The following is a 27,512-nucleotide window of genomic DNA, read 5'->3' on the forward strand; positions in this document are numbered from 1 at the left end:
GAGCTTTTACATACTGTAATTAGACTGTACATCCAAGTGGAATTTAATCCAAGGGAGGAGAGAATAGCTAAAAAAATCTTAAATTGTTCCTAGGGAGGAATGAAATTATGAGTGGTAGTGCTGTCATTGCTATTCTAACGCTATTGTACATTCAATATGAGGAAAAGAATCAAATGAAGATTAATGTGATATTACAATGTTATCTAATTCATTGATAGCCAGGACTCTCATTATGCAAAAAAGGAAATATAAATGCATGGAAGATAAAAGGAGTTTTGTAAAAATCCCATATCCTAAGTTTGAATGACAAGTTTTAGTGTGCCCTCATAGGTATTTTATCTTAATCTATGCATGTTTGCTGGCTCTGTCCACTGAAATTACCTAGAAAGAATGATAGACCTCATAGCAATTATCACAACTAGTGCCCAGATTCTTGCCCTGACTTAACATTTCCTAACAAACTAACGTAAGGAGGTCTGTTTGGAGAAATGACTCAGTCCAGTTCTAACATGGAGAAGTGTAGCTTGAGCCTGGAAACACTTGCCATACAAGAGAGGAAGGAAGCAATCAAAGAGTAGAAATGTAATGTCCAAAAGAGTTAGAAGCCAACCTGAAGAGTTTCCTTCTGGCTAAAGCACTCCAGAGAGGTAGTGATGTCAATTTAAATCTCCCCTGAAATATTTATGTCAATCACTAATGTAACCTACAACAAATAAAACATCTATAAATCCATGTGTTCATAAAGATACCAAGAAAAAAGATACTAGAGAGCCAACTCTGAAGAGTGAGAAAGGAATAAAGTAAGCTTTCATCTGGGCTTTTCTGTATAAAATGTAACAACGAATAAGCAAAGATAAATGATAGAATAAGAACATAACCATTTTGCAGCACATAATGAATTAATGGATGCAACCATTGATCAACAATAGAAAACAATCAACTAAACACGTATCTCCTGTCAAAAATTAAAATTCCATTTCTGGAGAAGTCTTGCAAGAAAGAAAATGAAAGTTTCCTAAACCTGGATTAAGCCTATCAATCTAAATGACAATTATAGGAAACCATGAGGATGAGGATGCAATCAAGGGAAGCACCACTCCACACTTGCCCTCCATGAAGAATGATAGAGTTTCTCGTTGCTTATTAATTGGGCTTTCAGGATAAAAACATAACATCTTTTGACGATTGCCACAAAACTGATCTGTGAGAATAAAGTACTACATACCTTGTTGAAAGTTGCTAAGAGAGTAGATCTTAAATGTTCTCACCACAAAAAAGAAATGATAACTATGTGAGTGATAGATGTATTAACTAACTCCACCTTGGCAATCATTTATGAGTGTAATGTATAATGTATACGTATATGTATAAATGTATAAGTGGTGGATATACATGTATAAAATCAACACATTGTATATTTTTAAGGTACACAGTGTTGTATGTCAATTATATCTCACAAAGCTGGGAAAAAAATGAATGAAATGGACAGGAGTATCGCTTCCTCTGATATAGAGCCACATCTTCCAAAATGTCCCTTTACTGAGTTAAATAAACACAGCATATGCACTGCCATTGGTTTGAGTTATGCCTACTTTGCTCTTCCATTTTTTTCCACACTCACTTCGAATTCCTCTCTTCTCATAAGAAATTCCCAAACAGACTTGTATCCCGGCTGTGATTTAGTTGTGTATTGGTGACTGTATTATTATCTGATTATATAAATTCGCTATTGTATTATTTAACGTTAAATGCATGTTTTGTTATTTAATATATAACACTCATTTAATATTAAGTAATTAATATATAATAGGTATTATTTTATGCAATTATACAACAAATGCATGGCTTATGATTAACTGATTACACATCATATAATTTTTACTATCAAAACGTTTGGGAAACGTAAAGAACAACAATAAAGAAAATATCAATTCACTAACAAGAATTTGAAATAAACAAAGTTATTAATTTGTATATTTCTCATTAGAATGTTGAAGACATGACTTTTTGTTGTTAGTGTCATTAAGTCAATTCCAAGTCCTAGCGACTCTGTGTACAGCCAAGCGGAGCCCTGTCCAGTCTTTTCGCACGGTCTTCTCACCTTCCAGCGCTATATCAGACAATGCTCCACTGCTATTCACAGGGTTTTCATGGGCGATTTTTCAGAAGTGTGTGGCCAGGTCCTTCTTCCAGGTCTGGCTTAGTCTGGAAGCGCTGCTGAAACATCTCCACCCTGCTGGTATTTGAAATACCGATGGCAGAGCTTTCTGCATCACAGCAACATGCAGCCACCACAGTATGACAACCATCAGATGGGAGGTGTGGTTGTCTGATCTGGAAAAAAACCCAGGTGGCAGCAGTAAAAGCAGTGGATCTTAACCACCAAACAGCAGGTCTGGTAAAGACATGACAAAGAAATGTAAAGGTCAAAATGGACAATAAGATGGACACATTTGACACTGTAATTGAATATTGCTATTGGTAAAGAGGATTAAATTAGTTAACCTGTGTAATAACGTTTTTAAAAAACTGCGAGCACAATATATGCATTATAATAGTTATTATTTGTCTTAGAATTATGAAATAATCTTGCTTCTTGATGCCCAAATAGTAACAGAGCCTAAGGATAAACAACAGAGAGTATGTAGAAAACTTATATTTCAAGAAGCTGATTAAATATAAATTATATTGAGTTCTATTTTTATAAGGATATAGCTTTCACAACTTGTTTTTACTACCCTTGAAATATTAAGTAATTGTGATTAACTTTCTTTTTTTTTTTTTTTAAAGATTGGCACCTGGGCTAACAACTGTTGCCAATCTTTTTTTTTTTTTTCCTGCTGTATCTCCCCCACCCACCCCTGTACACAGTTGTATATCCTGGTTGCAGGTCCCTCGAGTTGTGGGATGTGGGACGCCGCTTCAGTGTGGCTTGACAAGCGGTGCCCTGTCTCCGCCCAGGATCCAAACCCTGGGCCGCCACAGCAGAGCGCGCGAACTTAACCACTCGGCCACGGAGCCGCCCCCTAAGTAACTGTGATTAATGGAAATATTATTTTGTAAAAGTCAACATTTTCTGTCCTCTGTGGGATACAAAGATGAATGTAACTGTTCTCAAGGAAGATTCACCAAAAAGAAGAGTTAGGAGGCTACTGGGAAATCCAGGAATGACTTTCAGAAATCCCCCATGATCTGAACAGAACAGAGATGTAGTCCTCTCTCTAAACATTGCTGTCTTGAACTTCCCTAGACCAATAACATTGAGGAGGACTATAGCACATTGCACATCTTCTTAAGGTTTCTTACATTCTATTTTTATTTCCTGAACTATTTTCCTTGAACCATCATAAAATAGAGAAAAACTAATATCAAATTTGCTTAGCTTGAATTTTGTTAATGTCTGGCAGAGAAGCAATATTTTACATTCTATCCTTCACAGTAGAAATTAGACTGTCTAAAATATGGAGGAGGGAACTGTCAATTTTAGCAAACCAAATCTACAGCATAGTATATCAAGCACAGCTGGGAATTAACTGAATAGGACAAATGGGAGAGGTTTTCCCAAGATATTTCTGAAATATCCTTGTGGATCAATAGTCTCAGTAAAAGATAAATGTGATAGAGAAGTACAAGGGAATGAAACATTTTTTCACTAAGCTTAATAGCTCAGAGAGAAGGACGCTCAAATGGAAAATGCAGTGGGCTACAACCTGGGTGACAGAGCTGCTAAAGTCTGAGGTAAGGTGTTACTTCTGTAATTTGTGCTTCGGTGCAAAATGGAAAATAGATAAATACTGCATGTCCCTTTATGCGCAGAAATAAAATTGTTTCTATATATGCATTTCTAGTAAGTCATAGAAAATGTCATCCACTTCTGTTTTTAAGTGGTGGTGTCCTTTAGTAAATACTTGACAGAAAAGAAAGAGAAATTCATATTCATAAGATTGTTTCAACAAAAGTATAATGATTTGCACAAATTGGACAGAACAAGAATTATTGATTTCATTTACCATCTCTCAATTATGTGACTTTTGTATGAAGATTTCCCAATTTCTCTTGCTGGATTTAAAATAAGAAAACTAGCAAATGCAGCAGGACTCACATATATGTATTAACACATAATGCAAACAAGAAAGTCAGAAGAAATAAAATTCACATGGATTATAGAAAATGTTTTAGAATTGTATCAATGATGATGATATTGATCATGATGAATTATACCCTTCATCTCCTCCCTTTAATACTGTTTCCTCCTAAATAACTTTATAAGAAGAAAAAAGAGGAGAGAGAGAGAGAAATGAACCACACAGTGAGCACAGAGTTCGTCCTCCTAGGCTTTTCTGATGATCCTGACCTTCAGATTGTGATTTTCCTCTTTTTGTTTATCATGTACATACTAAGTGTCACTGGAAATCTGACTGTCATCACCCTCACCTTGGTGGACTCCCATCTACAGACGCCTAGGTATTTCTTCTTCCAGAGCTTCTCTTTCTTAGAAATCTCGTTTACAACCGTATGTATCCCTAGATATCTGGGGGCAATTATCACCAGGGATAAGACTATTTCCTAGAACAACTGCACAGCCCAACTATTTTTTTTTATTTTCATGGGGGTGACTGAATTTTACATCCTAACTGCCATGTCCTATGACCGCTACGTTGCCATCTGCAAGCCCCTTCACTACACAACCATCATGAAGAGGAAACTCTGCAGCCTGCTTGTGCTTTGCGCGTGGCTGGGCGGGTTTCTGACCATTTTCCCTCCTTTTACACTGCTCCTTGAACTGGATTACTGTGCTTCCAATGTCATTGATCACTTTGCATGTGACTGTTTTCCCCTTTACAACTGTCTGGCTCAGACACCTGGCTTAGAAGTAATTGGCTGTTACTTTGCTTTGGGTAATTTGCTATTCCCCTTAGCATTACTGATTTTATCTTATATGTACATTGACAGAACTATTTTGAGAATCCCATCTGCCAGTCAGAGAAAAAAGGCTTTCTCCACTTGCTCCTCTCACATGATTGTCTTTTCCATTTCTTATGGAAGCTGTATATTCATGTACGCTAATCCTACTGCAAAAGAAAAGGCTTCATTGACAAAGGGGTAGCTATTCTCAATACCTTTGTTGTCCCCATGCTCAATCCTTTCATTTACACCCTGGGAAACCAGCAAACGAAACAAGCTTTCAAAGACGTTCTCCATAAAGTAATACTTTCTACAAATAAATGATCTTTTTTTTTTGGCCAAGAATAAAGGACAGTCTGCAGAGCAATTAAGTAAAATCTTGACATTCCTAAATATCTGTATAACTATGCTTGTTCTTTATAGTCTCTTTTTATGCCACATTACAATGAGTTTAATATTTTCCCAGTCCATTTTTCTGAATTCCATACCATTTTTCCAATGCATTTTTATTGAATTATTCAAAAATATAGTAAAGCTTATTTCTCCTACAGAATTTTCTGTAAGTAAAATGTGTTTCTTTAAGATATGCTCTATACTACAATGTAAAAAAGTTTGAATTCTGTTAATATCAATCCCTAACAGCTATGTATGACTTCACATTGTGTTTCGAATGTAGAGTCTCAAGATTAGTAGTGCAATTTCCTCTGTATTTTCAAGATGAACATCGATAATTGCATAATGTTTAAAAATCTACCTGTTATCTATTATTGTATATTAAATTCAGTCCTTAGAGGTAATATGTCCTAGAGCATTGTGCTTTAACTGTAGAGCTTTATATTTTGTAAACTTTAGTACATATTTTCAAGATAAATACTGATCATGATATTAAAGATTATTTATAGAATTTCCATGGTCTCTATCATTTTTTAGAAAATATTTGTATTTTAAAAAATTCAAAATAAATGCAATGAGACTAAAACACATGCCATTTTCCTCAACTCATTGAGCATCTTTATGAGAGTTATTTTGAATTCTTTGTCAGGTGTTCACATACCTTCATTTCTTTAAAGTCTGTTTATGGAGATTTACTTTCTTTCTTTGATTGGGCCACTTTTCTCTGTTTTTTCATGTTCTTTGTAATTTGTGTTGCTATCTACACATTTGAAAAAATAACCACTTCTCTCAGTCTTCTTAAGCTGGATTCGTACAAGGGAAGACTATCACCATTCAGTCCACCTACTCATTCTGGGGCCTCTCCAAACTTTTCTGAGGATGTGTCTTCTCAGACTTGTTTTCGGAGATTCCTAATTAGAAAATTTTGCTATTTTTTTTAGATGAAACTCATAATCTCTTTCTCTCTCTGATTCTGTCTGATGTAACTCAGTACAGCATAGTAATGAGGGAAGTTTATAGTGATAAACATATAGTAATAAGACATTTCAACCAAATATATCCAAAATATTATCGTTTCAACATCTAATACATATTAAAAATGAGATCTTTTACTTTTTTGGTGCTAAGTCTTTGAAACATGATGTGTATTTACATTCACAGCACATCTTAGTTTGGACTAAGCATATTTCAAGTTTTAGTGGCTACCATATTGGACAATGTAAACACAGTTAGACAAAGTAAACTGTTTCTGGTTTACTTCTTCATTTTAGTTTATCAGAAGCTTCAGACCCAATTCATGGTAAGTATTTAAAAAAGTGGAAATTAAACAAGACACTCATAAACTACTAATGGGTCAAAGAAGAAATCACAGAGGAAATTAGAAAATGCTTTTGGATAAATGAAAACAAATGTACAAGATACCAACACTTATGGAATATAGAGAAAGCAGAGCTGAGAAGGAAATTTATAGCTTTAAAAAACAAAAATAGAGCTCATATCAATAATCTAGCTTCATATCTTAAACATCTAGAAAAAAGAAAGTGAAATGAACCCAAAGCCAGCAGAAAGAAGTAAGTCATAAATACTAGAGTGTAGATAAATGAAACAGAGAAAAGGAGATAGAGAAAATCAACAAAACCAAAAGTTGGTTCTTTCAAGAAATCAGCAAAACTTTTAGCTGGATGGAGCAAGAAAAAAGAAGAGACAGACCAAATTGCTAAAATCAGTAGTGAAAGTTCATTCATTACTGCTGACCTTACAGAAATAGGGGTATAAAAATATGCTAGGAGAGATTTTGTACCAACAGATTTGATAGCATAGGTTAAAAGTACAAATTTATAGAAACCCACAAATTACCACTTACTCAAGGTGAAATGGAAAATGTTAACAGACCTATAACTATTAAAGAAATTGAATCATTAATCCAAAACCTCTCAACAAAGAAAATCCAGGGCCAGATGAATTCTCCCAATGCTTTAAAGAATTAACACCAATCCTTCTCAAACTCTTCCAAAAGTTGAAGATCAGAAAATTCTGAGGGATCTCGTCAAGATGGCAGTGTAGGGAGACTCTGAACTCATCTCCTCCCATGAACACAACCAGGTTACAGCTATTTTTGGAAAAATTACCCTGGATAGAAAACTGAAAAATGGATAAAAAGAACCCAACAACAAGGGCAGTCCTAACTAAGACAGAAGAGGCAGAAATTCCTTCTGGAGAGAAAAAAGCCACCTTCAGGAGCAGTGGAGTTTCTCAGCTGGCCAGGCGGGAGAGCTGAATTATTTAAAAATATAGTAAAGTTATGGAGTCATTCCTAGAAGGAAACAAGTCAAATGGAAATATTTGCACATTTTTTTAACACCTAAACTAGAATATATGAAATGCAATAAGTTTAAAATACAATTTAATATGATACGGTATCATCTTAGGGACAGTGTTGTCATTCTTTAGAAATTTCTTGTGACACACTTTTGAGGTGATAAATGTGAGACTGTAGGGCACTGTCTGAAATAAATTGGAAAACAAGAAAAAAATGAAAAAGGTAACAAAATTCTGAATCGTTATGTGCTGAACCACAAAGAGAGTTTGGATGCGAGTAAAAGAGAAGAGGCTGCCATGGCAACAGCATGTGGAGCAATGGCACTAGTGTGAACTACCAGGCATTTCTAGTTGATATTTTACTTTTAAATAGCCTTTTCTCTAGAACCCTCTTCAGTCACTGCAAATAATCAGTAAAATACGCTGCATAAACAATACAAACATCATGTGTGAGGATACACACTTTTTACCTGCTTGGGTGTATATATAAGAGAAAAGAAAACAACCAGAGTGAGTGAGATGAAAGTAAATTCAAATCTTCATGGAAAAGGGGAAAGCAGAACTAGAAGTTGTCACAAGGATTTAAATCTTAAAGAGTTTTCAGAAGTTTGGTGAAAGTAACAAATTCCCACTATATATGGGCTAGAGATGTTTAAGTAAAGTTTACGTTATTTTAAAAGGCAAAGAGCCCTCAGCTATAATCTGACTTACAGAATAACAAAGTTTACCAAAAGGAGTAAAAGTTTAGCATGCTCTGCTTCTGCGGCCCAGGCCAGTTCCCAGGCATGGTCCTACACCATTCTTCTGCAGCCATGCTGAGGCAGCGACCTACATGCAAAAAATAGAGGTAGATTGGCACAGATATCAGTTCAGTGAATCGTCCTCAAACAAAGAGAGGAAGAAGGAAGATTGGCAACACATGTTAGTTCAGGGCAAATCTTCCTCAGCAAAATAAAACAAAAACAGAGTAATAAACAGAAAAAGAGATATGTTTTCCAAAGGAGAATGAGTCACCTGATGGTGTAAAATAAGTTAGCATAAACTAAAGTGGAAAAAATTGCAAATACAGAAGATACAAGTTAAAATATTATGATAATTTCTCTGTTTCTTTCTTTGTTTCTATTTTAATATACCTTTATCAATGTATTCTGTTATCCTTTTGGATTATCTGGATTTTGACAAGAGAAAAGAAAAGAAACTCAGAGAGTGAGTTAGTGAAACTTTTGAGTAAAATTTATGAGTGAAGTTTCACAGATTGTTACTGCTGACTAGCAGAATATTGAAGGAGGTCGGGTGTGGGTAGCAATCTCTTTATGGAAGATCTCAAGATAATAGATATCTCATGCAGCCTTTTCCCCTTTAACTCTCATTTTTTTCTTATTCTTTATTTTATTATTATTACTTTCTCTTTGGTAGAAACCACATAACAGTGACAACCTTTATTCTGCTTGGACTGACTGATTATCTACAATTACATGTAGTCATTTTTCTTCTCCTTTTTTCACCTACATGTTGAGTGTCACTGAGAATCTAACCACCCCCACCCTCACCCTACAGGATTCTCATCTAAAGATCCTGCTGGCTGCCATGTCCTATGACCGCTCTGTAGCCATCTGTAAACCCCTGGATTGCACCACCATCATGAGTGGCAGCGTCTGCAGCTTCTTGGTCTTTGCTTCATGGTTGGCTGGTTTCATAGTAATGTTTCCACCACTCCTTGTGGGTCTCCAGCTTGATTTCTGTGCAGCCAACACTGTAGGTCATTTTTTCTGTGATGTTTCTGCTATTTCGCAGCTCTCTTGCTCAGACACAGATTTAATAGAATTAATGGCGCTTCTCTCAGCCATTTTGACGCTCCTGGTTACACTGGTGTTAGTGATTCTCTCCTACACAAACATCATCAGGACTATTCTGAAGATTCCTTCTTCCCGACAGAGGAAGAGAGCCTTTTCTACATGTTCTTCTCACATGGTTATTGTGTCCATTTCTCATGGCAGCTGCATTTTCATGCATGTGAAACCGTCTGCAAAGGAGAGAGTGTCTATAAATAAAGGGGTAGCTCTGCTCAGTACTTCTATTGCCCCCTTGTTGATTCCTTTCATTTATACACTGAGAAACAAACAAGTGAAAGACGCTTTTAAGCATATGATCAAAAAGATATAGTTTTTCTCAATGAAGGGAAACACTTCACTGATATTACTGAGGTTATGAGTAAAATAAAGCAAGAGAGCAGTGTGTCACAGAGCTCTTCAATGTTTGTATTCAAAATAATACTACCTATCTTTCTTGACATAATTTCCATTGTGGCTTGCCTAATCTTCTAAGTCTAACCCTCACTGCTATTTTTCCCTCATGCTGAGAGCACACATAAAAGATAATTCTTGTTTATTTCAATTTCATTTGCTGTTTTATGTGGTGCCTCTAGAGATTTCCTTTCAAAATTCTCAGAGGGAGACAAAGTGGAACTTCACTTTTTTTATGTTCCTTTCTATTGTTCTATAATTCAGAGATTCAATTTGCCATATATTTTATGTAGAATTTAATGTAATACCTCAATTTGATCACCTTATCAGGTTATTATTAGTGGATTCAGAATTTAAAGTCTGTTTTCTTTTACCGTGCTTAATAGAATGTTGGAGCAAATTAATTTAATGGCGTTTTTAATGGCATAATTACACATTTTGGTAGTTTCAAATTTTCAACCAGGCTTAGAGTTATAGTGAATTGTTAGAACAGATTAAAGGAACTCCAGAGAGGATAAAGCATTACTGCCCCGACAATAACCAGTTAGATATTATCACTAACATTTATCACTTGCTTACAATGGCCAGGTTTTGTCAACTATGTTAGCTGCCATCTTTAAAACTGTCTAGGACAGGTATGATCAGGCTTATTCATGCCTACAAACTAAAGCATATTTAGAGCTTAAATAACTTGCTGATGTCAAAAAAGAAAAAAAACCCCACAACTCGGTGAGGACAAAATGCAGTTTCTTGATGTCCGTGTGTCTTTTATACCTCATTAGCAAAATAAAGTGGGAATCCTTCTGTCCATGTGTCACTTAGGAGGTAAACAAACAGTGAGATCTTTATAGAGCATTCTAAAGAGTTGAAGGAATGGCAAAGATAAAATGAAGGCCTCATGAGATCTAAGAGAGTGCTTTATTTTTTCAAATTAATTTATTTGAGCATGAAAGTTAGATATAATGGCTGATCACGTGCAAAGCAAAATATTTTGACTCTTTTCCTTTCAATTGTATTATATCACAAGGTGACCAAAAGAAAAAATTTTCCCAAGAAGACTAAACTAGATTTCCTTCAAGAATATTTATCTATCACTTAGTTTCCATGCAATGCAACTGGTGACTTCATGGATAATTATTGCATGAATTATCCCAATATATTTAGAAGGAAATGTTACTTTGTTAGACCACCAGGCTAGTAATAAATTTAATATGAATTTCACGAGCATTAATGACATGCTTTGAAGCTATATATCTAAATCAATATTAAGTGGGGCATTGAGAATAAAGGGAAAAGATTCAAACATGCAGTTTAAATAGGGACCGTGATTGTTTAAGTGGTTTCCATTAAACTGTAATACTTAAAGAATATTTTATTTGACAACAGAAATTGACACCTAAAAAAAGTACCCTTCAACTTTCCATATCTGGCTTTCTTTTACAGATCAACTTGTTCTGAAAAGCCTCATAACTTAAGTTTATATGCACAAAATTTTCTACTTTATGGATAACAACTGCACTGAAGAAGATTAGTCTCAATATGGTTGGCATTTGGAATAAGCTACAACTTCCCAGATGTCCTGGTGAAGACTCTTGCTTAAGTCTCAAATTGTTGCCAAATGCAATTATGTGGAATATTTATTTTCTACTTTTAAATATTATTTTGCTTCCTTATTATACTTATTCTTTAAATATGAACTTAAGGCCTATTTAGCTCTTTTAAATTCTGATAGGTAGATAAATCCATAAATAATTTAATATAGCTCCAAGTCTAGAGCTTTTTCCCTTTTCCTTAATCTCCAAAAATAATTATGGATAACTTTGTGAAATTCAGAAATATATTTACTAGGTTTAACCACTTGCACTGCATAGGCCTTTTTTAACTTTCTATTCCTAGGCTATATGTAATTGGATTATGGAAAATGAAAAGGAAAAGAAACCCCAGGCCTAAGGCATGATGAGCTATGAGTAGTGGAAGGAATTTTCAACTTGACTTGAAATAAATCATGAATTTGTGACTTAATGTTTACTTTTGTAAATAGCAGAGATAAGGATGTATTACATGAACCTGTGATTCTCAATTGTGTTAGATTTTTAAAACAATATTAAAATCCCTTTTGTGTACCTATTTCTGACACACTGATTTTTTTTCCTCTGGAACTTAAAAGTGACAAAACTGCTAACAGTTTGTGTTTCACTAATACATATCAAATGAGTGTTAAGCAGAGCTAGACTCAAAGTACATCAATTATCTCTTCACCGCCCTTCCTGACTTTGATCTCCAACTCATCCTCCACGCTGCCATTCGAATCCTTTCTAAAATGTGAATTGATCATGGCACTTTCCTGGTAAGAAATTTTTGATGCCTTTGTATTGTTTACAAAATAATGTTCAAACTCCTCAAGTATTTTCATAATTGACCTTTTCTGTTCCATTTCTTATCTCTTCCAACTAAGAGTCCTGTGCCTCAATCACACTGAATAATAAGCTTTGCTGCAAAAATCATATGCTCTCACATATAGAGAATGCATGCTCTGTGACCAAACCTTCTCTGTTAACATGTAAAACATCAATTAACAGTTCAGGTTAATTAACATGGGGTCTCCCATGGAAGACTCTCATGAACAAGGCAGTGTTGTTCACTCCACATTCAAACTTGTATAGTGTTTGTACCAACTCTCGATGGTGCTTATCATAGCTTATGTAATTGACTATATTTGTTTCCTGCAATGGACTCTAAGTTCCTCAAGAAGAGCCTACATCTTACACATTCCTACAATCTCATTATTTAAACTACTTCCTAGAAAGGAATAAACTAATGAAGCAATGACTGGCAATAGATAAGAATAGGGTTAATATGTTCACTAAGAAAATAAGATTCAAATGTGGCATTTGCTGGACATTAATATAATTCAACTGATATGGCTATTTAATAAACTGTGAGAACAGAGACAACTTTTGTTTTCAGTAACAACTGACATAAGGCTATAAGATATAAATTGATCTAGAGCAGTAATGGGAACTCCATGGTTTTCTGAACATAACTCAAGCTAAGAATTTAAAGCCACAAGCTTGTCATTGTCTTTCTTTAGATGCCCAGTGTGGTTGGAAACAGACTTCCTGCCTTATAACACTTGTAGTGCTTACCATATTACTCTGTACCCTTACATTCAGTTGAGAAAGCTCAGTCTTTAATGCAAACTTATTTTTAAGTGATGATCTAAGTAACTCTGTCAGTACTTGAAGCCATGGACTTCTAATTCCCATCTTTTTATGGTCACAGCACTGTCTGTTTTCAGATACCTGGTTCAGAAAGTGAGGTCACTAATTCCCAAATCCCTCCCTTCAGGGTCTATTTCATATAACCATCTGTGCAGTCATGACTGTTGGGTGGCATTCTCCAGGGTATTTCTATGTATCTTGTAGTAACTCTTGTTTTGTATTATTTCTACAAATTTTTTTTTTTTTTATCATTCAGTCTTGGAAAACAGAGATAATGTCAGCACAGAAGGCAGATTTTTCCCTGAGTAGTATGGAAGAATAATCTCCCAATATGGCAAGCTTGGACAGGTTCAGTAGTCTCTTTAAAATATTGGCGATTTCCTAAGCTTGAAGTTCCTCAACTGTGACACAGACCAATTGTGCATTCAGCATCCATGTGAGCCCTCTTTCCATTGCTCCTCTTGGGGATTAGGAGGCAAGTGTAACTGAGCAAACATGAAGCTCAGTCAACCTCCTATAGTGTAATAAGGTTTATTGTCTCTGACTCAGGGGTCTTGTGCTTTCTGTGAGAGTCTATGAAACTGTGGGGGGCTGACCTATTATAGCCCTTGCAATTCTTGACAGCTTTGTTGAAGAGGATGAATTTCTGTAAGAGATATGGCTTCTAGAAGAGGAAGGTATAAGATATTCCATGAGCAAGATTAGGGGTATGAGACTTCACTTATGTAGTTGTACAGCTCCTGCTCAATGGTGAGTGGAAGATAAGGTTCCTCCACTGTCACACCAGTTAACGAGGCTGAGGGTCAGGAGGCAGGATTGAAACTAGACACCTGAGCAGTGCTTTGGTTGTTGTTCACTCCCCTAGGTGGAAAGAGGAAAGGCCAAGGATGCCTCAAACCTGACCTTGGGTGTAAGGCAATATTGGAAGTTTGCTTCATTGTCTACGAGCAAACATCTGGCTTCTTGTAATGAAAAGCAAATGATCCAGTGACTTCTAGTTTTAACTCCAACATGTAAAGTACTTAAAAGTTGTCACTCCCAACTTTATGACAAGAAAAAGCTGGACAAGTAAAAACTAATGCTTTTCTCAGACCCGTTAGAGAACTAAGGACACAGGGAGAAACTGCTACCCTGAAATCTGGGCAGAATTGCATCCAGGGAATCACATATGAGATCTGCTTACCTGGAACAGAAGCCCCCAGAGCCCATAAACTAGTAGGAGAACTTAAATGCTCAATTTGATGAATTCCTGGAGTCTAAGTTTGATGAGAATAAGTGTGAGAAGCTCCTGGTGGACACAATCTTAATGGAGCCCCAACATTTTTATGAGCTTTCCCTCAAAGAACCCTATCGTGTTCTCAGGGTAAATATTTGAGGAATACCACTTGTGGCTCTGGCAAGGGAAGGTAAGAGAAATCACCGTGAAATACACCCTTTGCCTTCTCTGTAGAAAAGGACCACCCTCCAGGGGAAAGAATTTGCCAGAGCCTAATCCTTTCTGAATGAACGACATTCTCTCACTCTATCCCCTGTTAACGTTCCTGTCTCACCTAAGAGGAGGGAAAAAACATACCTTCCAAGAAATAGATTGGGAATGTTGCAGCCAGGGAAGAGAGGAGAGGCCAGTGAGGAAAAAAAGATATACCACTGGAAAAGCACATGTAAAGATCACCGCCCAGGGACCAAGGCCCGCTAGAAGGCTGAGATTTAGGTGGAAGGCTCTGACTGCCCTGCATGTTCTCCCCATACCAACAGACATCCAGTGTAATAGTAGTGAGTACAAGGGAAGGAGCTGTAAGAGGCAGGCTTCCTCCAGAGGAGGAGTTCTTTGGAAAATCAAAGTCAAGAGAGGAAAGAAAACTAAGGACACTAGAGGGAATAGAACCCTCTTGTGTCACTACAGAAAGCATTAAACACAATCCAACTCCTAGAGAAATTAACATAAATCCTCATACTAAAGGCCTATTACTTCCATTCCTATTACGTGACACAGTATGTCCAACTTTCAACAAAAATTATGAACATGACTCAAGCAAGGAGAACCAGTCTGGAGAAAGAAAGAAATCGTCAAACCCAGAATCAAAAAGGACACAGATGTTGGCATTATCAGGTAGGGAATTTGAAATAATTGTTTGTTATGCTAAGATCTCTAAATGAAAACATGCAATATTCAAGAACAGATAAGACTGTAAACAGAAAGATGCAAACTCTAAGAAGAATCAAATGTAATACTACAAATAAAAAATCATTCTATAGAAATAAAGAATGCCCTTGGTGGGCCCATCATCAGTCAGCTAGATATGTTTGATGAAACAATCAATGTACTTGTTGGTAGGCCAACAACAGCTTTCCAAACTAAAACACTAAAATGCAAAGACTCAAAAAAAGAAAAGAACATCCAGCAACTGTTGGTCGATTTACAAGTAAAACGTGCACACGATTGGAATACCAGAAGGAGACGAAAGAGAACAGAGCAGAAGAAACATTTGAACTAACAGTGATTGAGAACTTTGAAAATTAATGACAGACAACAAACTACAGATCTGAGTTGCTCAGAGAACACCACAAAGGATATGCAGCAAAACAATATCAAAAACAAACACAAAAAAATGAATTAGAAACCCACAGGTAGGCATAACATATTCAAACTGAAAAAAACTGAAGATAAAGAGAAAACCTTGAAAAGGGTCAGGGGAAATTAACAGTTGACCTATACAGGAACTTTCTGACCTCTCATCAGAAATCATACAAACAAAAAGAGAATGTAGTGAAATATTTAAAGTGCTGAAGGAAAGAAAAATCCAACAAAAAATAATTCTATGTTCAGTGCAATTATGCTGCAGAAGTGAAGGGGAAATCGAGACTTTCAAAGAAATAGAATTAAGGAATTTATCCCTAACACATACATCTTGTAAGAAATGTTCTAAAAAAGAAGTTCTTCAGGGAGGAAGAAAATAATAAAAGTCAAAACCTCAGAGATCACATAACACCTGTATGCAATATTTACAGAAGCTTTGTATAATCGAGAGAAAATGGAAGCAAATAACATATTATTCAAAAGGTGAATGGCTAAACATACATGATATATCCATATAGGTTATTATTCATCAATAAATGGAATAAGATATCAAGCCATTCAAAGACAGAGATGAATTTTAAATGTACATTGCTAAGTGAAATAAGGCAGACCGTGTTATTCCACTTACATGATATTCTGGAAGAGGCAAATTTATAGAGAAAGTAAAAAGATTAGTGGTTGTCAGGACTTTGGGAGAGGGAGGGTTGAACAGCTGAAGTGCATGATTTTTTTTAAGGTAGCAAAACTATTCTATATGACACATAGTGGATATAGTAGATATATAACAGTCTACAGTTGTCAAAACCAATAAAACTTTCCAACTCAAATAATAATTCTAATCTGTGCAAAGTAAAAAAACATCCTGGATATTAAAATTGAATGCAGAAGAATTTAACTGGATTATAAATGTATGAAATAGCCTCACTGAAGGGAGTAGAGGAAAAGGTGCTGACCTAAATAATTGTGGAAATGAGTGAAATCAGTAAGACTCAAGTCTAAAGGAAGGGTACAGAAGCCCTGCTCTCTAGTTTATAAAGCTGTTTCCCACTGTACACATGTACTGGAGTTAACTAATTAAGGACGTGGTTGGCAGATGGTGGGAGCCAGTGTTTCACTCAGAGTGAAAGTTTACATACAAGCAAGAGAACGAAGCTAGAATGATTCATGTGGTGATGGGTTCAAGTTGAAGTGTTGAAGACGTCAGTATGAACTCATGATTAGCTTAATATAGACACAGATGGACACATATGCAAATATTTATAGTTGTGTGTATAGATGTGATTAGTATAAACATGTGTGTTTTCATGCTTTGTCACCTGAGGGACCCAGAAGCAAAGACACTCCAGAAAAACTCCAATAAAGGACGATTGTAAAAAATGCCTGAAGACTCCTCAAAACTGTCAAAGTCATCAAAAACAAAGACTATCTGGGAAATTGTCACAGTCTACAGGAAATTAAGTCTACAGGAAATTCTCTCAGTCTACAGTCTAGTGATTGCCCCATATGTTGTTACTATTACTATTTTAAACAAACTCAGCTCAGTCTTACTGGCACACCTTCCAGTGACATACTTATATGTAATTTCAACAGCAGACAAGTTGGGTTTTAAGTGAGACGTGGAGCTGTTGATGCAAAATTCTGCAACATTTCTACATGTGTTGTGATAGCTTTTGTCCTGGATACTCTTTTCAAGAATGTTTTATAACAATAGTCCCGGAAGATTTCCTTTGTTTATTTTTCTGACCAGTATATTAAAGATAATCTCTTCTAGTGGGGCAGAATTAGGCAGTCTGCTCTTTAAAAGATTGGGAATTTACTAACCTTGCTTCCTCAGCTGTAGAGACAAATGCGTTGCGTACACAGCAGCTGTTTAGGGATGCCCCCCCTCATAGGACACATAGGAAATGATGAGAACGTGAAGCTTTTGCTTCCTGCTATGTATTGAGTGATAAAGTGAGTAATAAAGTGTCTGCCACTGATTAAGCAGGATCCTTTGTTCTGCAGTGTCTATGAAATGGTGATGGGCTAACCTGTTAGACTCTAACTAGGGTAAAAGTCCAGATCCTTCTCAGGTTTCGATGATGACATAGATTCTTTAGAGTATGAGAAAGACAAATACTACAGCAGTTTAAACAAGAAATAAGTTTATTTTTATCTCATTTAAATGTTCAAGGTGGTATGTTGAAACTCTCATAAATTCCTTGTGTTTCTACACTGGTATGGCCTGTGATGGTTTCAGGCATCTGGGTGTGTTCTACCACGTTGAGTCACCGTTCTTAGTGTAGTTGCTCATACTCATGGCTCCAAATGGCTTGCCACCCCATACTCATTACAAAGTGAAAGGGGTAAAGAGAAGAAGAGGGCAAACCCTTTTGATCAGCAGATAATCCTGGAAATTCTACAGATTATCTCCATTTACACCCGTTGGACAGAATTTAGTCACATGACCATAAATTGCAAGGAAGGCTAGCTATAGATATAGATGAGCATTCTATTAATATTGAAGAAGAGCCAAAGGCTTAGTTGTTATGAAATATAAGTTTAAGATCCACTAGACAATATCACAAAGACTATTTTGAGAAAAGATGTTTCAGAATAGATAGTGAAGGACATACAGGAAGTGAAGTGTTAGATGTGTCTAGGAAATTAATAGTGGTGCCAGAGGCACAATTTTTCCTATGACAGGCTAAGTTCTCCATCTTCTACTGTCATTTTTTGTTACCAACTAAAACAATGTGTTTTTTCCTGCTCTAAATCCTTACATTTGTATCTGGGATTTTAGAAGATGAGTGTGTGGAAGGGCAAAGACATATTATGGAAATTATACTGAATCCTCTGGAGACATAGTTAGAAGTAGTGTTTTTAAATTATATATTTACTTTTAAACATTAAGTGCCTGGTGAGAACTCTTCTATAAAACACAAATTTGAGATCCTTTGGGAATGGTATTCTTGGATTTCATATCCTCATGAGAATTCTTCATAATCTTTAGATATTTTCCTGCAGGGTACAGAAAGCATAAATACTCCATGGGATCAAGTGTTAATTTTTTAATGCACTAGTCTAAAAATCTGTAAAAATAAAAAATGGCTAATCAAACCTTTCACAAAGTTGCCATTTGTAGATAAGAAAAAATGATCATAGATTGTGGGTAGAGTAAGATCCGTTCAGAGAGCAATGGAATATCAATGTGCTCTGTTCAGCATGATGAAAAAGAGTTAAGTATTGAAGTAGAGGTGATTTTGTCTGAATAAATCTGTGTATATATTCTTTTTTAAAAAGGTATTTGAGTTTTTAAGTGTTTTTGGTAGACTTCTTTAGGACTCAAAAAGATGAAAAGGATTGATATATCTAAAATTTAAAGATCATGTTTTCTGTTAGATATGTTTTAATCCACTTTTGTAAATCCTTAAAGTATTAACCTTATTTTTTCTAAACTTTTAAATTATAATTTATTGAAAATGGTGAAAGGAGAAAAATGAAATACAATGAAAATTTAGTATTGAAAAACTTTTCCTTTTTTAAAGTTACATGGTATTTATAATATCTAACACAACTAAACATCACTGCCTTCATAGGCCTGACTTCTAATGGTTTGGTAATGTGAGTTTTCCTAAGGTTTTTATAGTTTGTGAGGGGGATAGTTTCCTAATGTTTTTATAGTTTGTGAGGGGGATAGTTAGTGTGCGTAATTGTTGAAGTTGGGCAAAAAAATAGTTTGACATGGTAAAATTCTGATGTAGGTGTTTTAGATATGTGCATTCCTACAAAAGTTGCCATTGAGTAATTTGTGTAAATGAAGAAAAAATTATGACAGATTGCTTCATAACTTTGTGAATGTAAAAGGAATGTCCACAAAAAATCATTTTTTCGCTCCTATATGCCGATAGTATTAATATGATTTTGATAGCAGATCTCATCTCTTTACCTTAGAATCCTCCTGCAAACTCCTCAAAGTATAACTGGAAACAACTTTGATTTGTCCTCATATGTTTATTTTTATTTATGTATATGCCTTTTTAATAATAATGTATGTTTTAGAGGTTGGAAATAATTATTTTATATCCTCAAGACAGAAAACATTGTCTTATCTAGGGCACATCACCAAATCTTAATCATTTTATGTGTTTGCTGATGAAGATACTGTAGAAGGAAAATTTCCTTAGAGATATCAGTAATCTTTTTTTTTTAAAGAAATACACTGTATCTGGCCTATAAGTATTTGTACAAAATGCTGTACTTTTAAAAGAACAACTTTGGAAAATACTCTCTTTCAAACTTAATCCTGATCTCCAATTTGGTAGCTGTACAAACCTGAATAACACGACTGTCTCAATATATGCTGGGTGTTGAGACTAGTATTCTAGAGTCAGTATTTCTTTAATTATGTGCTAGTCAAACATTCTAATATCCTTGTGGTAGGGAAGTATATGCCTCCTAAAATTTGTGTCACCACTACTCTGAGATTCGTTATGTGTTGAAATTTATCAGACACTTACCCTCCTCTCTTTTAAGACATGCCGGTTTCAAAATAGTTTGTGTTTTCAGTCTGTAATTTACACAAAGAATAAAATGGTAAGTACAGGAATAGAAGCAGATGGAAAGAAATTTCATTTTAAACATTTTCCCCCTAGAATTTTGATTTACTAATTTTTACTTATTAAGTTACATAGCTTTACTCACTAATTTACATACTTTTATTTCTTTTACTTATTAATTTTCACATTTTTTATATTCTTTTAATTTTTTCCTCACACTCACTATCCAATTCCTAAAAACCCCTTCATCCCTTTCTACGTTACCATAAGGCTTTGACTTTATTTTTCTCTCCTCTTTCCCTCTCACGCCTCATATGATTTCCTGAACCATTTTATATATTTCTATCTGCTTCTCTATCCTTTACTCTCTATTTTCATTTTATTTCACTTGGTCTACCTTCAGAATCCTAACATACATAGGAAAACTGCAGTTTCTTGTTACAGAGACTGAAACTGCCAAGCTAATGCTGCTGATTTTGCTTCAGGGTACAAAGAAGGAAGGAATGGATGATGACAGAGATTGAGGGCATGGAAATACTAATGAAGACAGCAAATAAATATGTTCTCAATGCCTTATATTCATTTATCTGAAATCGATTTCATGAGCCATGAAAGTAAATGACACAAAAATGAGGCATTTGAGTTGGGCTAGCTGAGTAAAATGGTAAAGGTGTACTAGCCATTTTTGTTGGTGATGGCTAGGTTTGCGTGTGTGTGCGCGTGCATTTGTATGTGTGTGTGTGTTAAATGAAAAATATTGGCTGATGTACTTGTAATGACAGCTATCATTTTGCTTCTAATATGTACAACTCTTAATTGAACAGGAAATGTCATCCATTCCAACTGTGGCAGAAAGTCAGGGGAGGAAAAAGCATTTTTCTATGCTTAAAAAGTCCCTCTAATTCATTCACATAAAAACAATGAACAATTATATCATTATATAGGTTATTTTGTGGTAGAATTGCAAACTAAAGACTGAATTCTCTGTCCAGATATTCTGGAAATGCAAATTATGGTTCTTCCTGGCAGAACCATCTTTAAAACATCAATGACATTGTGTTACTCTATCTGAAACATCGCTTTACTAACTTTACCTTAAACATTAGTTAGCACTGTGACTTTTCCATCGAGATTGTCGTTTTCTCTCCTTCATTTTCCCTTTTTTTTTTTTTTTCTATTTAGAACTGGAGAAGGAGAGGCCAGTAATGGGAAACCACACAAAAGTGACCGTGTTTATCCTAGCAGGTTTGACTGATGACCCACAATTGAAAGTTGTATTATTTATCTTCCTGCTTCTCACCTACTTGCTAAGCATCACTGGCAACTTAACCATCATCACACTCACCCTGGTGGACACTCACCTCAAGACCCCCATGTATTTTTTCCTTCGGAATTTTTCCTTCTTAGAAATTTCCTATACTACTACATGCATTCCTAAATTGCTGGCTATTATGGCAACTGGTAACAAAACCATTTCCTATAACAGTTGTGTTGCTCAAGTGTTTTTTGCCTTCCTTCTTGGAGCATCAGAATTTTACCTGCTGGCAGCTATGTCCTACGACCGCTATGTTGCCATCTGTAAGCCCCTGCATTACACCACTATCATGAACACCAAGATCTGCATACAGCTCGTCCTCAGTTGTTGGTTTGCTGGTTTTTTTGTCATCTTTCCACCACTCATCTTAGGCCTAGACCTTGACTTCTGCGCCTCCATCATTGTCGATCATTTCTACTGTGACACTAATCCCCTCCTGCAAATCTCCTGCTCAGACACACAGCTCATCGAGATGATGGCATTCGTCTCAGCTGTGGTAACACTCGTGGTCACGTTGGTAATGGTGATAATATCCTATACCTATATTGCCTTGACCATTCTAAGAATCCCTTCAACTAGTCAAAGGAGAAAGGCTTTTTCAACATGTTCTTCTCACATGATTGTGATATCCCTTTCTTATGGCAGCTGCATCTTCATGTATGTTAAACCATCCGTCAAACAAAGAATATCTCTTTCCAAGGGAATTGCGGTGCTCAATACCTCCATTGCTCCACTTCTGAATCCTTTCATCTACACCTTACGGAACCAACAAGTGAAAAAAGCATTTATGAATACGGTGCACAGGGTTGTTCCTTTCTCAAATAAATGAATATCCTATTGCATTATATAGAGTGGAAAGGAACAAAGGAGTCTCAGATAACACCGGTGTATCCAATAGTAGTTGTTTAGTTTCTATCAGAGAATTTTTAACATTTACGAGTATTTCAATTACAGATGAAAACCTTTGTTGGCTTACCGGTTTATTTTAAAAAACTAATAATGAAATACAATGTTTATTTGATGTTCTCATACTCAAAAATCTACCTCAATAAATTGGGATACTTCTGATGCTAATTGGATACTGCATGTAAATAACTGTTAAATACGGAGAACAATGCTTGCTCAATGTATTTATTCTTTCCAAATCATCATAGATATAGCTATATACATATATAGCTATGTCTCCTACCAGTGAATCTAAAATGTAAAGTAAACTAAACACTTTCTTACAGAATTTCAAACTTTAGGTCAGCATTTGGTATTTCAGGAACTCAAACCAATTTCTGTGTTGTGACCAGAATTTAAAAATATTAATATAATAAAAAATGTTTTCACATACACACGTTTCATGATATTTTTTCCAGAAATGTGGTACATCAGGTTATAACTTCTTTTTCATTTCTTTTTTATTTTAATTATGGATATAGATTTGAAGAAAATACATTAGAAATTACTGTCTAAAAGAGCAGAATGAAATACAGCTAGGAAGGAAAATACTTAAGTATATAATTGACTGAACAATTATATAGGTTGTGCACAATTTGTTAATGAACTGGATCTTAAAAGATATTAGAGTCATGAATATGTTTCAAGAGTAATGGTTATTTAAATAATTGATTATGTTTTTTCCTTGATCATTTATGTGTATACTTTCCCCACTTTGAGAAAATAGATCTAATAATCCTGGAGCACTATCTAACTTTTAGAAATTTTAAGAGCACAGAAAGCGAAAAAAAAATACATATAACATGTTGAGACAACCTAATAAAAGTAAAACCTACGGCTCTCTCAATATTTATTTTCACTTTTATTGTGTTATGTGCCAATCAGGATAAGTTTCCTTAAAACATACTATCCAAGTTAAACCATTAATTTGTCTTTGAGCTATACCGAAATGCTTTATTTTTATCGTTTTAAATGTCTGTCATCTACTAGTCATTTACCATAAAGGATGTTCTGTGACTCTTAGGAACAGTCCAGCACTGCTAAACCAAGACTTTCCCATTCCTACTTCTTCCCACTCCCAGGCAGATTAAAGTTACATCATCTGTCTTCTCTTGTACTTCAGTAAGTCTACGACATATCACCTCACATTATATCTAATAGAATCACTCCTTTTGGCCTCTGAATTCTGAATCCCTGGGTAATTTAATAGTGCTGTCATTTTTTGAAATTGGATCTTGAACAGTTAACATAGCTTCTTAAAAACAGGTAAAACATGTCTTAAGAGAGCTTCCACCAGAATCGCTGAAATAATTTACCCTGAAATGCTTTCAGCTTTTCTTATCTAGTGAGGGAAGCTGACCAACAAATATGATATAAAAATAAGATTTCTATTTTGTCAACTACTCACTAAATTACAGGAACTGTTGGTGTTTAAATGTAATTCTGGAAACAATAGTGTGATACAATAATTATTATTAGCATTCTTCATAGGAGCAACAGATAGCTCAGTAAGGATAAGACCATTTCGATAGACACAGAACTAAAAACTAGAATTGTGAAAATGCAAAGTCAGGAATGCTTAGTTTTCATTACTCCTATTGAGGAGCGATGAATTATGTAATGATTAGTAAAAGATTACATAGTAGTAATAATTAGAAGTAATGATTAGTAAAAGAGGAGAACAATAATACGTGGATATGGATCAAGAGAAATGGAGAAATAGATAAAATTAATGTTCTTCTTAACAGGTGCTTAAATTGGGACCTTAGAGAAAGCGGCTAAATAAGTACGTCATAGAAATGCTCAGTATAAAGTATTGGTAAGAGAACATGAAAGAGTTAAATAATAATGTAAAAATAATATGGGTAATTACAAAACTCAACAATTATAACTTCCAGGATAATTCTGTTAGGACCTATTAAAAACACGTGTTTGGGTAAATCTGGGCAATTTGTAAATGGTAAAATAAATATTTGAGTGTAAAGAAAATGTGGAACTCAAAGAGTTAAAAGTAATGAAGATGTTTGCAAAAATAATAAAGTGAGGATCATAAGAAACTATTGAAGACCACTACCCCCTCAGGAATGCGGCAGCATAATAATTGCAACAAATACCTAACTCTGGTTATGAAAATCACACAGATATGCAGATCAACTTTGTATGGTTTTTTACAATGATAAATGAGTTGAAGGAATCATAAATTATAAATGATACACGTCCATTTATGTATCATTAAGGAAGAAGAAATTAAGGAAAACCTTTTTGATTTATTTTTTATTTAGCTTTCTTATAGTTACATTTCTTTCCATATATCGCATAGATTTAGGAAAGCATCAACGTATTTCTTCAACTTAATATCAATGGTAAAAAAGAAGGTAGATTGATACTTTTAGCAAAAAGTAGGATAATGATAAATAATAATAAACAAATGAGGTTTTTTATTTGAATAAAAGTATAGAATAATATTCAAGGGTTATAATTTAAATTCAGGTAATGGATGAAAAATGAAGTGTGGAAAGTATAACATTGGTAGACACAACACGGCCTTAAAAGTGTATAGTTGAGGGGAAGCTTTTGGAACACAGGTTATAGCTGACACTGACATTTAGAACATTCTTCAATCATTTTTTCTTTAATATCAATAGAAAATGCAATTACTGTGTCTTACATGCCCTGGCTCTAAAATATTCTTATAATAATGTGTCAAATTGGAAACAATCAGGTAAAGTCCATTTTGACAAACAGGAATTATACAAGTTCAGAAAAAGGGAATATCTCTCAGTATCTGATGATCCCTAAGCTGATCTATTATTTGACTTTAGCTATCACATGACATTTTATGTAGGAAAAAAATACTTGTTAGTGTATGTGATTCTTCAAAAGTGTCTTTCTTTGGTTGTCATCATTTTAAAAAATGAAAAATGAAACTCTGTTATTACTAATTTAATCATCTCTGCTGTGTAGTTTTGATAACATTCATGAAAAGGAATAAGAATCAATCAATGGAGATTGAGTTCATTAGACTTGGACTTACAGATGAAACTTTGCTGCAAATTTATTTTCCTGTTTCTATTTCTCAAGTATAATGTTGAGCATGATGGGGAACTTATCCTCCTTAACTTTGTGAATCTCTGCCTAAAGATTATAATGCATTTCTTCCTCCAAAATTTCTCTTTCTTGGAAATCTCATTCACAATGGTCTATATTCCTAATTTCCTGATAACTGCCAGGACCAAAGACTAAATTTCCTAGAGTGTTGGTGCAATGTAATTTTTTTCCCATCTTTTTGGGAACTACAGAATTTTAAGTTCCTATATCCTGTGACAACTCTGTTGTTGTCTGCAAACCATTCCTCTGATGGATAAGGCAGTGTTGGTCAATCCATGCTCAAACTTTGGTAGTTTTTGTAGTCAACTCTCAATGGTGCTTATCATAGCTCATGTAATTGACTATATTTGTTTCCTGCAGAGGCCTCTAAGTTCCTCAAGAGGAGCCTACATCTTACACATTCCTACATTCTCATCATTTAAACCACTGCCTGGAAAGGAATAAATTAACTAATGAATTAATGAATGGCAAGAGATAAGAACAGGGTTAATATATTCACTGATAAAATATGATTCACATGTGGCATTTGATGGAGATTAATATTATTCAACTGATGTTGCTGTTTAATGAATTGTAAGATCAGAGGCTGCTTTTGTTTTCAGCAACAACTGACACGAGGATATAGGAGATAAATTTATGTAGTACAGTAAGGGGAACTCCTTGGTTTGCTGGTTATAACTCAAGCTAAGAATTTAAAGCCACCAGCTTGTCGTTGTCTTTCTTTAGATCCTCAGTGTGGTGAGAAATAGCCTCCCTGCCTCATAGCACTTGTGGTGATTGTATTTCACATGCTTACCATATTGCTCTGTATCCCCTTCATTCAGTCAAGAAAGAGCAGCCTTTAATGCAAGTTTCTTTCCAAGTGATGTTCTAAGTAACTCTGTCAGTACTTGAAGCCATGGACTTCCAATATCCCACCTTCTTATGGTCACAGCATTGTCTTCAGACACCCAAAGATCAGATAACTAATCCCCAAATCCCCTCTTTAAGGGTCTATTTCATGTAACCATCTGTGCAGTCGTGACCACTGGGTGGCATTCTCCAGGATATTTCTACATATCTTGTATTAGATCTGATTTTGTATTATTTTTGCAAAGATGTTTTTATATCATTCAGTCTTGGAAGATAGAGATCATCTCAGCACAGAAGGCAGATGTGCTGATTGTTTATCCTGATCAGTATTGTGAAATAACATCTCCCAATGTGACAAGGTTAGACAGATTTTCTAGCAGCCTCTTTAAAATTTTGTTAGTGTCCTAAGCTTAGGGTATTGTCACCAATTGCGTATACAGCATCCATGTGGGCCCTCTTGACATTGTGCCTCCTGGGGATTAGGAGGCAAGTGGAACTGAGTGAACATGAAGCTCATACAACCTCCTATGCCGTAATAAGACTTATTGTCCTGAGTCAGGGGTCTTGTGCTTTCTGCTAGAATTATGAAACTGTGGCTGACTATCTTATTGTAGCCCTCCCAGTAACTGACAGTTTTGTTCCAAGGACAAGATTAGGGATGTGAGACTCCTCATATTCAGTTGTGGATACTCTTGTCCAGTGGTGAGTGACGGGAAAGAGTCCTCCACTGTCACACCAGTTAATGAGGCTGAGGGCCAGGAGGTAGGTTTGAAACTAGCCACCTGAGCAGTGCTTTTGGTTGTTGCTCACACCTCTAGGTGGAAGGAGGAAGGGTCAAGGATGCCTCAAACCTGGCTTTGGAATTAATGCTATATTGGAAGTTTGTTCGATTGTCCCCAAGCAGATATCTGGCTTCTTGTAATGAAAAGTAAATGTGCCAGTGACTTCCAGTTTTAGCTCCAATATCTGAAGTACTTGGAAGTTGTCACTCCCAATTTTATGACAAGAAAAAGTGAGACGAGTGAAAAGTAATGACTTTTCTCAGACACATTAGAGAACTAAGGATGGAGGGAGAAACTGCTACGCTGAAATCTG

At 35.3% G+C, this 27,512-nt stretch overlaps 2 protein-coding genes and 1 pseudogene across 2 annotated transcripts; all 3 read left to right on the forward strand.

Moving 5' to 3' along the window:
• Positions 1-4,297: 4,297 nt before the first annotated feature.
• On the forward strand, positions 4,298-5,229 carry LOC106822853 (olfactory receptor 6C3-like; annotated as a pseudogene).
• A 3,975-nt stretch (positions 5,230-9,204) lies between these two features.
• LOC106822801 (olfactory receptor 6C74-like) lies at positions 9,205-9,780 on the forward strand. Its single transcript, XM_014828177.3, has one exon. The coding sequence runs from the start codon at positions 9,205-9,207 to the stop codon at positions 9,778-9,780; it is 576 nt and encodes a 191-aa protein (XP_014683663.3).
• Positions 9,781-21,402: 11,622 nt separating this feature from the next.
• On the forward strand, positions 21,403-22,341 carry LOC106822856 (olfactory receptor 6C74-like). Its single transcript, XM_014828213.3, has one exon. It carries the CDS (start codon positions 21,403-21,405, stop codon positions 22,339-22,341), a length of 939 nt encoding a protein of 312 aa, XP_014683699.3.
• The last annotated feature ends 5,171 nt before the right edge of the window (positions 22,342-27,512 follow it).

This window comes from Equus asinus, chromosome 22, assembly GCF_041296235.1.
Source record: "Equus asinus isolate D_3611 breed Donkey chromosome 22, EquAss-T2T_v2, whole genome shotgun sequence".
Classification (NCBI taxonomy): Eukaryota; Metazoa; Chordata; class Mammalia; order Perissodactyla; family Equidae; genus Equus; species Equus asinus.

Excerpts from the sequence above, each read along its gene's own strand:
- LOC106822856 (XM_014828213.3), top strand. The coding sequence starts at position 21,403 with ATGGGAAACCACACAAAAGTGACCGTGTTTATCCTAGCAGGTTTGACT.
- LOC106822801 (XM_014828177.3), top strand. The coding sequence starts at position 9,205 with ATGTCCTATGACCGCTCTGTAGCCATCTGTAAACCCCTGGATTGCACC.